Here is a 13,804-nt window from a genome sequence, read left to right as displayed (position 1 = left end):
TTTTTTGAGTATATATAAGGCATGCTTATAATTAATAAAACCCATGCTTAATAATGGCTCCTCTTCTATTCTCAAATAATCCATAATTTAACTTAGTAGATAATGACCAATAATTCACTTCTCTCCTCAAACTAGAATCATGCTGAGAGCTTAGAGGAAAACAGTCAATAGACAATAGCTACAGCAGTATTTCTATAGATATTTAGATAATTTTATAGATATTTTTCTTTGTAAGGTCCAAATTAGTATTGGTGAAATCATATTAATTAGCAATAGATTTTTAATTTTTTAATACTCACTTAAAATAAATTTTCACCTGAAAACACACCAGAATCACAACAATTTATTTTACATAACTAATATCATCTGCTCTTTACCAGAATTAAGGCATGTCTACATTAAATTTTAGATGGAAACATTAGGACATATAAATGTAGTGGTACAAATATTCTACAATAGCATGCCAGAAACTGTTAACTGCTCATTAATATCTCTTCTTCCTGTGCACGAACAAAGCTAGATTAAATTTTCCAGACTCCCTTGAAGTAAACTGTGGTCACGTGCTTGACCAAGAAATGCGAGCTGATGTGATATATGCACTTCAGAGCTTACCCATCAACATCTGGACATCCTTTCCTTAGGAAGATGGCAACCTAAGTCCCTAAAGCTTCTATGGTAATCATCACCCACCACCAATTTGAGGAGTCATTTACTCTTTACTTGATAAGGCACTTATCAAGAATGACAGCACACCTGTCTTTTAGATTTTTAAAAATTTCATTTAAGTTATTATAATTATGTTAAAAGGTCAGAAAATTTTAAAGAATCCCAGAAAATTAGGCTTTGTTTTGAGTTGTAAAAATATTCATCTTTTAAAAAAAATTTGGTCTCTACTAACGAGATGTATTAGTATGAAAATATTTAGTCTACAGATTTGGAATCTAAAATCTAAAGGCAGAAAAATCCTTTTAAGTCAAATCTTACAAACTGAAGTTATGATGTACAAGTAATCTATAAGGACATAAAGTTTTCAAGCCACTGTCATGTCTAAATGTAATTAGTCTTGAGCATGTTTTCCTTACTTCTCTTACTCCATGAGATGATTTGCCAGATGCATCTGTCATTTTGTTTATTCATTTTTATTTTCTGCTATTCATTCACTCGTTTATTCAACAGAGAGAATCAGGCTTATATTCAGAGTGCCATGCTATTAATAGTTACTGTGGGCAGTATGAGGCAGTCTCATATATGGTTGTACAAGTCCAGGAATTTATCATATAGCAGGAATAAGGTACATATCTGCATATAATGTACCATTATTTACCATTAATTTTTCATTGGCTGATTAAGTGATCATTGAGTTCCATTGTATATTCCTGGCCCTGAAGAAAGTATGAAAGTATGAATGGAGTTAGAAGTGGACATCATGGAAGGGTTCATTAAGAGTTGATATGGAATTAACTAGAAAGATAAATACAGTCTGAGGACAAGCAGGGGAAACCTATAACATTAGGTAAAGCGGCATGAATTTCTTGCCTCATTGAAAAAAAGTTCTTATTTTTCTAAACTATGACACATTTTTAGGAAGGATGGGAAAATAGACTAGGAAAGTAAACATGGTTCTGCTCTTTAATGACCTTCTATTACATTATAGCTTAAATGTTATCTTATAGAAGAGATAGTGGGGATATGAGTGTGCTACATAAGCATTCTATGTTCAGGGCTTTAGGAATTTAATAAAAGGAGTTTTCTTTAGGAGGGTTCTTTCGGAGGATACTTTGAGGAAGAAGGACAAATTTAACAAAGACAATAGAGAATTGAAAATATCAAGAAGTTCATATTCATTTCTCAAACATATTTAAGAAACATTTTCATAATCAAGTTTATTAATCATAATACATTATGGATATGGTAATAGTTTTTCCTCATATTTCATAATAAGAAATTACAAGTATAAGGCTGATAGTAGTCTTTTGTTTTCATACGTGCAAAGTAGGGCTTAAAATGTGAAATTGTACAACTGAAAAATTTCCTTCCAATAATGACACAATCCCCAGATTTGTTTGCCTAGGTTCTATTTGCATTCCCATTCTAAAACTAAATATACCATGGTTTCAGTAAAAATTTAGTCCAGGCTGAAACTTGGTATACCAACTATCAGTTCTAGAACAATAGTTGTTTCTACCAGTTTTTCAGATGATTGATTTAGATTGTTTTATGTTGTATGGCTATATATATATATTTTTAAAAAACTGGTTTCCCTGACTTGATATTTTATTCTTCTTCTAACTCTTTTATTTCTGACAATCCATGTTGCTATTATAAATAACAAACACTAATTTAATATATTAAATAAAATCATATTGGAAAATCAACAAAATTGCACTTTTGTAATAATAATAATTGCCAGATTTCCTTCTTTCTCTCATACTTCTGCAATATTTAAAGGCATACTTTGAAAGTATGTATTTCAATACACCAGTTATAAGGACTGGCAAGAGTTAAGTTGTTTTCTACATGTTTTTCATTTTCACTTTGATAGGATACATATCTAATTAGCAGACAAATCATTTTGATATTCCAAACCGAATTTGACCTCAGTGTAGCTTCATTTTCTTTTCTTGGTTCTGATCATTGGGAATAATAGAGATTTCAACTGATAGAACAGGAACCTACAGATTGCATGAATTAACGTAGTTAGTAATCAGTTCCAGAAAAATCAGTATGGGCAGAACAGAGTAAGCAGTTAGCTCAGGACATGGCAAACATTGTTCTTAGAGAAGAATTTGGAAAACAAAGCAGAGTATTTGTCTCTATCTCTTTGTAAAAGAGAATTGTAGGAAGGGGTCTATTACCAGGCAGCAGGCAGCAAAATAAAATGTGATATTGATCAAAGGCTGTATGAACAGTTTTTACATACATCTCCCCAGTAAGTAGAACTTGGCTTAAAAAATTGAAGCATCTATGCTTACAGTAGGAATCAAATGGGAATGACTGGGTAGACCCAACATGGCCTTAGAACAAAGCTAACAGGTTTATATTAATAGTTCTTTAAATTTGCAAATCCCATGAAAGTAGATACTGCCTTACAAAGTGGGAAGTGGGAACTTTCTGGTTGATACTAGATGCATTTTTAAAACGTATATGCAATGATTGTTTTCGTTAAAGTCTTATGGGTATAGGAAGGAAGGAATGTGGAACATTAATTATATTAACACTAAGTATTTAAGTAGCCAAAATGACACATGAAATGCCTTCTGTTCCTGATCTAGGGCTTTGCCTTATATTGTTCTTGTCTGAAAAATAAAGTGAATTATAATTATACAATGATTCAGAATACAATATTTCAGTTTATAAGAATTTTCTGAAATGCTGTTAATATGTACCATAATAAATGTTATGTTCAAAAGATTAATAATTCAAATATTGAATTTACTCCTATAAATGTTGAGTATCTATATGTATCATGACCCTTACCAGGCTGTGTGTACAATGCAAAGATGCGTAGCATATAATCCCAATTTGAGTACGTTTTAGATCAATTGAATGGACTAGAAAAAATGCAAAATAATATAAGGTTGTTATTTGCTGCATTTTAATAGTCTTTTAAAAGTTTTTATAAATGAAATATATTTTATTATCATTATTTAAACATCTTAACTTACGGCATGAATCATTATTTGCTGGACACTGGAAAAAATTGAAAAGTTTCTAGCACTAAGTACGTGATCAATTTTATAAATAATATTACTCTTAACAAAGGAAAACTATTAATGCAAATATGCACAAATTGCTGGCAGGCTCTTGAATTAATAATACCAGATAAATTTAAATAGTATTGTTATTAAAACAATTTGCTTTAAAACTAGTTATTATAAAATTTATTGACTACACAGACAACTTCAGTTAGAAATTTATATAAAATATAACTAAAATTCTTTGAATAATTGTCTTTGGGCTTTTTTCCAAACCAGCACAATTCCTAAATATACATTTGTATGATTGATGAACCATTTAGAACCAATGGTATATTGGGACACTAATTTTCTCCAAAGTTAAGTACTGCTTAATAGAGTCTACTTACTGGTCAGTGCTTCTTATTTGCAGGTCAGATTAAATCCTCCAGAGCTCAGAGTTTTGAAGCATTAAATCACCTCACTAGTAGGTGGCAAGCACCTAATGGCTGATGAGGCATGACCTCATAGTGGCCAGGTTAACCCATTAGCTCATTTTAAATCTCTATGATGTGTGAGCAATTCCATTTCATTCTCTTACACAGGCTCATTTCTTCCCTTCAATTATGCCTAGGGTAATATTTTAAAATCTTTTTTTTCTAACAAAATGTTTGAGTCTGGGTTTATCTTTATAAAGGAGACTATTTATGATTAAGATTTTACAATTAATGTTCTGTGTTCCCAAGAGAATTTTCTCTTAAGATTGCTTTCACTTAAAATGATAACGTTACAATTCTTTATTTAGTTTCACTATACATTTGGGATTTATTATGTAGAAGAGTAAAATAATATGGATGGTCTCTGATTAGTTTTCTTTTGTATATATGTTTGGAAACCTTAGGGTAAAATGAATCTATCTTCAAAGATTACTCATTCAGTATTTTAATTATATTCTAATGAAGTATCACTCAGTAATAAACTTGTACAACATGATGTTTCTAGCCCATTTATGCTCTGCAGTGTCTAAACAGGATACTTTTCTTTCTATCTTTTATTTTTAAGCTTCTCATGGGGAATCCTGTGGAGAGATATGGAAGACGACTTCCTAGTTCACTTCTTTTTACTCTGTTCTTATCATGTTATAGGCAGAACTTGGCTTTCAATTTCAATTCAATAGCCATTCACTGAATAACTCTTGTGCAGATAGCAATGGCTTATAGTGCTGAGATGAGGAGACAAGGTTCCTGCTCATAGGAAACCCAGTTGAATTATAGTATTTTGCTCTTTGGACTATTAAAGGTTTTCCCTTATTTTTCACAAAGTTGAATTGTGTTAAAGTGAACAGCAGATGACATCATAAGTATTTTCAATTTGAAAAGATTAATATGGGGGGTATAGGATTTGCTTAAAATCTTCAGTTGAGTGAAAATCTCCTTCGACAGACCTATTATTTAAACATACTATTTATTAAGGAAATTTACAAAATAAATAATCCTTATACTAACTTCGGTAGTTTAATAGCTTGGGTATTGCTTATATACTCATATATTTCAGTTCTAAAATTCAGTTCTAAAGTCCATCACGTTCACTCTGATGTAGTAATTCTCATCATATCAACCTAGTACTCAAGAGACTGAGGATCACAATATTTAAATGATTTTTTCCAGGATCATCTATTTAGTCAATTGCAAAACTTATATGAAACATAAGGTGTTCTACTTCCAGAGCCTGGTTTTGGTAAGTTGAGGCTGTTAATACCAAGAAATAATTTAGAGGATTTGATAAAATGAATTGAGAGACCTCAGACAATAAGATATTTTGGTTCTCATCAAGATCTCTAATCTAAAATATTTCAATAATATCATTGTGGAATAATTTCAGGCATTTTATATGCTACCTGATTTCATTCAGTGCTTATCATAATTCAAAGATAGACGTGAGTTAGGAATTATTGCCTATAAGAAACAACCTCATACAACTGCCTAGAGCCAGGTTTTTAAATTCCAAAGTCAGTACTTTTGGCATTACTGCACATGAATGGTTAAATATAAAAGTTTTATATTGCTCTGTATTGAGTAAGTCAATTTGACTTCATTGTCATTATGTAGCCTCCCCAAACTAGTTCAGCCAAAGGAGAGTTAAATTCCTTTTGCCAGGATTCACTGAGAACTCCTAAGCTCTTTCTCTCTGTTGGTGGGACCCGTATAGAAGAAATGAAATTGAACACAGAGGTAGGTTCCCACACAATATCATGGGAGGGATTTGAGATCTTCCATTTGGTCACCTCTTTTTCTTGTAAAAACCCAGAAATAATGTGATACATAATTTTTTATAAATCATAACTTTGAATAGTGATTGATATAGCATGAAGGTCTATCGGAGAAATTACTAAACTGTGTTCCATAGTTTTCCTATGAAAACTATACAAGTTATATATATTTTATAGAATAGAATATAAGATAGAAACTTTAAAAAATGTGCTATATCCTAATGGGGTCTTTAGCACATGTATAGTAAGACCTGGCAATAAGACCTGACTTGTCTTATTAATTAAAAATCAGTTTCATAATACATATATCCTTATGAAATTAGAGTTAACAAAGAATGGTAGCATTTGAATTAGAATCATTAAAATATGTGTTATTTGAGTATGTATGGGGGGTGACTTTTTAAAAGATTTATAAAAATGTAGGATTTCCCATATGTTATAAAATTGTCTGCTTCTCTCAGAAAGCACATAAAGGCACAGGAAATTTAAAAATATATAGCAGTTGGGATCCTCTTCTTGTTCTGTGGCAAATGTGCAAAATAAATTCTATGGTTTCATATCCTAACCATTCCTGCCATATACTCCACTCCCACCCCCCCCCCCACCCCCCCAGCTTTGGTCAATGTGTATAATGAGGTTTTCATTTGAGATTTTATTATAGACTCATATGAAGCTGTAAAAAATAATACAAAGTAATTTCATGCAAATTTCACCCAGTTAACATCTTGCAAAATTATACTATAGTGTCACAGCAAGGAAATTGGCATTGATATAATTCACCAATCTTATTCTAGTTTCACTAGTTTTACATGTATTTTTGTGTGTGTTTAGTTCCATGCAGCTTTATAACATGTGTTGGCTTGTGTATCCATCACACATAGGATACAAAATATTTCCATTAACACAAGAATCCCTCGTGCTTCCCTTTTATAACCAAACCCATATAAATACTGCTCCCCTCCAACCTCTGCTGTCCCTAAGCCCTGGCATTCACTAATCTGTTTTTCATCTTTATAATTTTGCCATTTTAAGGAAGTGATATAAATGGATTCCATCTTGATATATGTATGGTGGTTTTCAGTATCACTTTGTATAATTTTCTTAGTGGTTGCCTTAGGTATTACAATACACATATCTGTATTTTTTTATTTGTTTCAAGATTATAGCAATTGTGTGTTAAAGTATTTCTATAACAGCTGCTTTAAAATGCTTGTCAAATAATTCTAACGCCTGATTCAGCTTTGTGTCTTTGTCTGTTGGTCTTTCCTCAGGCAAACTGTGGTTTTCCTGTTTGGGGAATAAGGCACAATTCTTTAAAAAAACAAAATGTGTCCTAGACATGTTGACTATTATGTTACTATTATGTTAGGGGCTCTGGATCAATTTTTTTTTCCTGGATCAAATTTAAATCTTCTACTCTAGGAGGAAGTCACCTTGTTTAGGTTTAGCACACGGATTCTGGCCTACATTGTGTGGTTCTGTTTCCAAAGATAATTTAATTTTTCAGAGCTTTGGTGGTAAACTGTTGGTCAGCTTGATTTATCTGGTGTTGCTGGATCCATCTAAGAGGGCTGATGGGCTCTACCTGGCCAGGTCACCTAATGGCTTTAGGTGCATATGGGGTTCTGTTGTGTGTGGGAAGAAGATCACTTCCTGGGCCCTGTGCTTGCTACTATGAGTTCCTCTCTGGTCGGTGCTGCCTGATGACTCTGTGTCTCTAGGGCAGGGGTTCTTAAACGCTTTTGTTCCATGGACCCCTTTGCCACTCAGGTGAATGAATACTACTGTAATTTATTATTGCATACATTCATAAGTGAAGGAAATACTAGATTTCAGTTAGAGGTCAGAGAAAAGAAAGATACTAAGCTGATTTTTCTCAACTGAAGCTCATGGACCCCCCGAAATCTTTGGGAATCTGTGGGCCCCTGGTTAAGAACCCCTGTTTTGGGGGAAGTGTTGTTGACTCAGGCTTGGTGAGGAAAGAGACTGCCTATTGTCAGTGCAATTCCCACTTGATTTCTCTTGTTGCTAGTAGGTCTCCCTTTTAATCTGGGCTGTCAAGTTTTGTTAAATTTGTACTCCACTATTAGATGGAAGGTGTGCTGTACAGGGAATGGGTAAGACATCCTGCTGCATTATTTTCCTCAAATCTTGGTGTCCTTAACCCATCTTCCATTCTCTTTCCACCTCTCAGCTCTCTCGGAGTACTTAATTCCAGGAGTTTATAGTTGGACTTAGTGGAAGTACAGGTTGATATTTAAACTTTTTTATAGATTATTCCCAAAATAAATGTAGAGGAACATAATTCAGCAAGATGCTAAGAGAGCTTCTGTGAAAACAAGAGTTCTGTGATAGGATAAGTGGTTTGAACCAAATACTATATTAAAAAAATAGTTCACATGCAGTATGGCAAAGGCACCAACCAATTAGAGCAAATTTAGACATCAGGTACCTTACAGGTGCCTCTCAGCTGAATATCAGCTCTGGTTTAAATAAAGTTAAACAGGTGTCTCTACTAAAGAGAGCTTTTGATATGCTAATATTCACTGTTTGTCTCTAAGAAAGCATGCAGGAGGAGGGGTTTCCTCAGACTTAGCTGTCCATGAAGTGAACCAATTTCGTTTATAATTTTTCTTGGCATTAGTGTTTCATAAAAGTCTTTTTTGGGAAAGTCATTTTTTATCACCATTAGCATCTATCTTATGTAAAGTATTGTACTAGATGAAATCATTTAATTAGCCTATTCTTTCTGAGAACATTAAGGAGCACCAGATTCTACTTTGGTTTTTTGTTTGTTTGTTTTAATCTGATAAAATACTTCAACATATTAAAATCATTTAAACTTTGTCAGGAAATAAGATTTACATGTATGGCCAAAGAAAATGTTTATTATATTGCATTAAAATATGTAGTTTATACAGTACTGATATTTTAAAATTTTGTCATTCACATTTTCAATATTTTCTCTTTCCAGCTTTAAGGGACAATAGGATTGAGCTGGTTCGCGCTTCCTGGCATGAATTGAGTATTAGCGTCAGTGATGTGTCTCTCTCTGATGAAGGCCAGTACACCTGTTCTTTATTTACCATGCCTGTCAAGACTTCCAAGGCCTATCTAACTGTTCTGGGTAAGTACGAGTTACTAATGATATGTAATAAAGTAAAAAATAAAAATTTAAAAACTAGAGAACTGCATACAGCTACAGCTCTGTGATTTAATAGAAAATATATTTTGAGGATTCTTTTGATAGACATATTGCAATCCCCATCCTGCTACATTATAACAAAAGCCATTTGAGAAATTCACTTTTCTCATTTTATAAATGTACAAAGGAGGTACAATTATTTGTATGATTGTTTGAAGCCACATAGACATTTTGTTTCTCAGCCAGCAACAGATACCAGGTTTCCTGATTGACCATCTATATTTCTTTATATCAAATCATCCATGAATTGTATATATTGTAATAGTTTTATAAAAGGGCTAAATATTGAGCATAATTAATTCAACTTGTGTCCCTACTGTGCTCCTCCATTTTATCATATCAGTCACCTGATGGGGTCTTACCTAAAAACTTGTGACTTTCAGATATGACCCCCTTATGTATTTTAGGGCATTTAAATAACCCTGACATTTCCATATGCTTTCTTCCTTTTAGCTTTGTATTTTCTAGATTACTAAATGCAGTACATAATGCCACATGTCCCTGCAGCTTGTAGCTTTCTTTGTACTTTTATTCTCTAAATATTGGACCATTTTCCCAAAGGTTAAAGTGACGCAGAAAAGCAATACATTCATGGAGATTCTGAGGAAATAATGTTGCACCTCTGAGCTCTCTGTGATTCCACAGATGTAAGTGGCCCAATCAGCTGAAATTCCTGCACTTTATTGAAACACACCTGTGTCCTGAACAAGTTAGAGGAATTTAATTTTTTTTTTTTTTTGCCCCTAGTTTGCTTGACTTTTTGGATAGATTAAGGCAGAAAGTTGTGTTTAAAAGAACTAATGTATGCTGTTGTTTTGGATGGGAATAATAAAGTTAATCCAGCTAGGGAATTGGTTTTGTGCATAGGATATGAAATATATTTCTTGCAAGCCCAACAGGGAATATTTTTTTAACTCTCCACAAGTCTGCTATTAAGGGCAGTATTTCAGGATAATAACTGCCTAAGGTTAACATATTGTTTTGTAAAAGCCACCTTGAGGTCCGGAGAATAGATTAGTGCCTGAATTCAGCTTATTAAATGGTGATTTTACATAGAAAAAAAATAATATCAAAGTGAAGAGAAAATACACAAAAATGCCAAGCCCACTAATCAAAGTATATTGCTCTTTCATTTATATTTGTTGTCGTTGTTTTTTAAAGTTGCATTTCTCATCATGGTGCTTGCCAGTATTCTTATACAGTCTTTTCAAATGAATTTCATTGTGCAATAAAGAAGCTTTCTGTCTGGATTTATTATTGAATACTTTTAGAAGAAAACTTAATAAACCTCCACCATGACAGCAAAATATCATAGCCTAGGAAATATATTTTATGGTATTATTTATATTACTCATACAATATCCCTACATTTTAACCATCTCTTTTTTTATCGGATGATTTAGATGGAAAAAAAGGAGTCATGTGGTTAGCATTAAAAAATACATAGAATATTCCACAAAACAACAACTGCATAACTTATATAAGAAGCACCAAGAGACATCCTCTACTTTGGGAGAAACAATAAAGTCGGTAAATTTGCAATTATTGATAAATGTTTCCCAAAGGCATTTTCTTGACAAAGTACAGAGAGGATTGAATTCAGTAAACCACCCAGTTTAGCTTAGTTTGTGAAAGTAATTGTCACAAAAATGAATCAACCTGAGGTTTGGTGGTCATTTCATTCATTCGTTTAATTTTCAGGTGTTCCTGAGAAGCCTCAAATTAGTGGATTTTCATCACCAGTTATGGAGGGAGACTTGATGCAACTGACTTGTAAAACATCTGGTAGTAAACCTGCAGCTGATATAAGATGGTTCAAAAATGACAAAGAGATTAAAGGTAAAAAATGGGAAATGGTCCCCAATCAAAGTTGATGTGCTAAAATTGGCACGAGGTATAGTAAAAATAATTTTATTTTATTTTTCAACTGCACTATCACTTTCTGATTAAGTGCAATTTGAACCAGGTCCACACATTTCTTAAATTAGGTAATTTTACAAGTTATAGTTATATAACATCTGTGTGCCTCATTATCCTCTTCTATAAAATGGTCCTATAACAAGGGGTCCATGAGCTTGAATTGAAACTCAAAAACATTATTCTTACGGGGATGTGGTGGTGGGGATATGATATAATTATTAAATAACACAGAGAATATTGTGCACTTAGTAAGTGGTCCACGGTTTTCACCTGACTGGCAAAGGGGTCCATGGAACAAACACAGTTAAAAAACCCTGGTCTAAAGTAGTATATACTCCTGGGATAGTTGGAGGAATGAATGAGTTAACATGGGAAAAATTTATTGAGTTGTATCTGGCTATAGTAAACACTATGTACATGTTAGATATTATTTAAGAAATCAGATACAGTATTTAGAATATAGACAGAAATTTCATGAATCCTTAATTCTTTGACTTTTTCATATTTGAGATTACAAAGTTTGGATAGTTAAACTGGCCAACAGTCAATTAACCTGATTGCTATTAGGTCTCACAGAGAGTTAAATATTTTACTTGTCTTAGTAAAAATGTACAATGATTTAATATAAACATAGTTCTGATGTTTCGTCATTTACCTAAATTTGAACAAACACACATACTCTTTTTTTCTGTGAAAAGAAATATATAGGGGAGATGACTAGTAAAGGCAATAGTGCTTTTTTTGTACCTGATGTCTCAAGCACATTAAAATCCAAGTGTAAGAACTGTTTATGATGATTGTTAAAGCAGTTTTTCCCATGTACCTTGTGGTATGTATTATTCTCATCATAGCCTTTTATGAGATAATTTAATGCAAATCATTCTTATTATTTTAACTTTTAAATCTAACACCTTATATCAGATTAATAATAATTCTTAGTAATGGACATGTGAGCCCAGCAGATAGGACTGCCTATATTATTGAGAAATCATAGGTTTATAAACCTTCTGTTTTTTCCATTTATCTATCTATCTATCTATCTATCTATCTATCTATCTATCTATCTATCTATCATCTCTGTAATCTATGATCTATCTTAATTACTTTCTATATTTTCCCAAATAGTGCCTTTTTATAATTTAACTCTAATCACTACATTTTTCTTAACACTTCATATAAATGTATTTTACTGGAGAAATTTGAGGAAATATAAACCCAAGACAAAAATTAGACATCTTGCTAAATTAATCTTTAAGATTACTACGTAACCTGTTCCTTGTAATCTGCCAGGGCTCAAAAATATTCATTCTAATTCTACTCCTACAATATACGTGTTTAAACATATCTGGATTTAGTTAGTTCTCTCCTATTTGACTCACTTTCACACTGCTCCCCCAGTTGGCTTACTACAAGAATGTGATTTGGTTACTTTTTCTGCTTAAACACATCTGATGGAAAGCCCTCACTTGTAGACAAATTTAAAATCCCCTTTCTATGGTATATAAAAATTCTCCTGGCAGCAAATTTTTGCACATTAAACATATCCTTTTGTCTGCAGGTCTTGGTTTATGCTAGAATTCTCTTTTTACCTTAAATATTCTTCTTCAACTAACTGTCACATTAACTTTGTGCCACCCTTATTTAATGATGACATAATTACTGATTCAGTTGGCTATTTAGTTTGGTCTCAGTTTCTTAGGAAATTATGTATCTAAGATTTGCCTCTCTTGTATCCTCAGGGAGGTCGTGGAATTTAACATATTATGTACTTTATTAATATTGATTGTTTTTAATATTGTAGCTTCTTGAGAAAGCCATCATATATTCAGATTTTTATAAAAGCACATAATTTTGTCACATTCTACTATGTTCCAAATGCCAAACATTATTTAATCATACATTAAGAGAGGGTGGTTTTTTAAATAAGTAAAAGCGTAAAAAGTATGATCTTGGAAACCACCTTACTTTGCAATCATCTGAATCAAGATTACAACATAAATCAAGATAAAAATACATTTAGAATCAACATGTGATTCTGTGCTTTATCAGACAGGGAAGTCTCCTTTGATCTATTCTTTTCATTCCATGCCCACTTAATCCTGCCATAACCCACTGAATGTAGTGGGGGAGAGTGTAAACTACAATGTAAACTATAATCCATGTGGTACAGCAGTGCTCCAAAATGTATTCACCAGATGCAATGAATGTGTCATAATGATGAAAGAGGTGATTGATGTGGGAGGAGTGGGGTGGGGTGTAGGGTATATGAGAACCTCTTATATTTTTTAATGTAACATTTTCTGTGATCTATGTATCTTTAACAAAAGAATTAAAAAGGGCATTTTTTAATTCCCTACACTTCATGTACATAGCTTTTCATTTGTTTATAATTCTTCTTCTGCGTGTTTACATTGTCAGTCTTCTCATCCAGGTGGTAAAACTCCTGAGTGATGCAAGCTTTATGTTTTATAAGGGTATAGGCAAATATGAACACTGCAGAACACTGTACAGAGTGCACATTGATTAATATTGCTGTCCTCTGGACATGCCATGTGAAATTTCACCCTAAAATTCCTCAACACTGATCAATGAAAGGAGTGCTTCAAACTTATCTCGCACTATGTTGTCTTTTCAGAGATCAAAATTTGACTTCCTATTATCACTTGACACATTTTGAAAATAAAATCCATTGTGGTAAACAAAGAGAAAGAATAAGCTAAACTAAATATTTCAATT

At 32.6% G+C, this 13,804-nt stretch overlaps 1 protein-coding gene across 15 annotated transcripts in view; it reads left to right on the top strand.

Annotated features, from left to right (window-relative positions):
* The window catches only part of CADM2 (cell adhesion molecule 2), a 1,196,245-nt gene that overhangs the window by 1,016,783 nt on the left and 165,658 nt on the right, over positions 1–13,804 (top strand). For all 15 annotated transcript variants that reach the window (XM_058296056.1, XM_058296060.1, XM_058296063.1 and 12 more), the window contains 2 exons: positions 8,918–9,070; positions 10,850–10,987. In XM_058296056.1, the coding sequence (XP_058152039.1) occupies positions 8,918–9,070; positions 10,850–10,987 (291 nt within the window). The remainder of the gene's footprint in view (positions 1–8,917; positions 9,071–10,849; positions 10,988–13,804) is intronic.

Source organism: Dasypus novemcinctus, chromosome 4, assembly GCF_030445035.2.
Source record: "Dasypus novemcinctus isolate mDasNov1 chromosome 4, mDasNov1.1.hap2, whole genome shotgun sequence".
Lineage (NCBI taxonomy): Eukaryota > Metazoa > Chordata > Mammalia > Cingulata > Dasypodidae > Dasypus > Dasypus novemcinctus.
The sequence above is the reverse complement of the archived record's forward strand: the minus strand, read 5'-3'. Positions and strand labels throughout refer to the sequence as shown.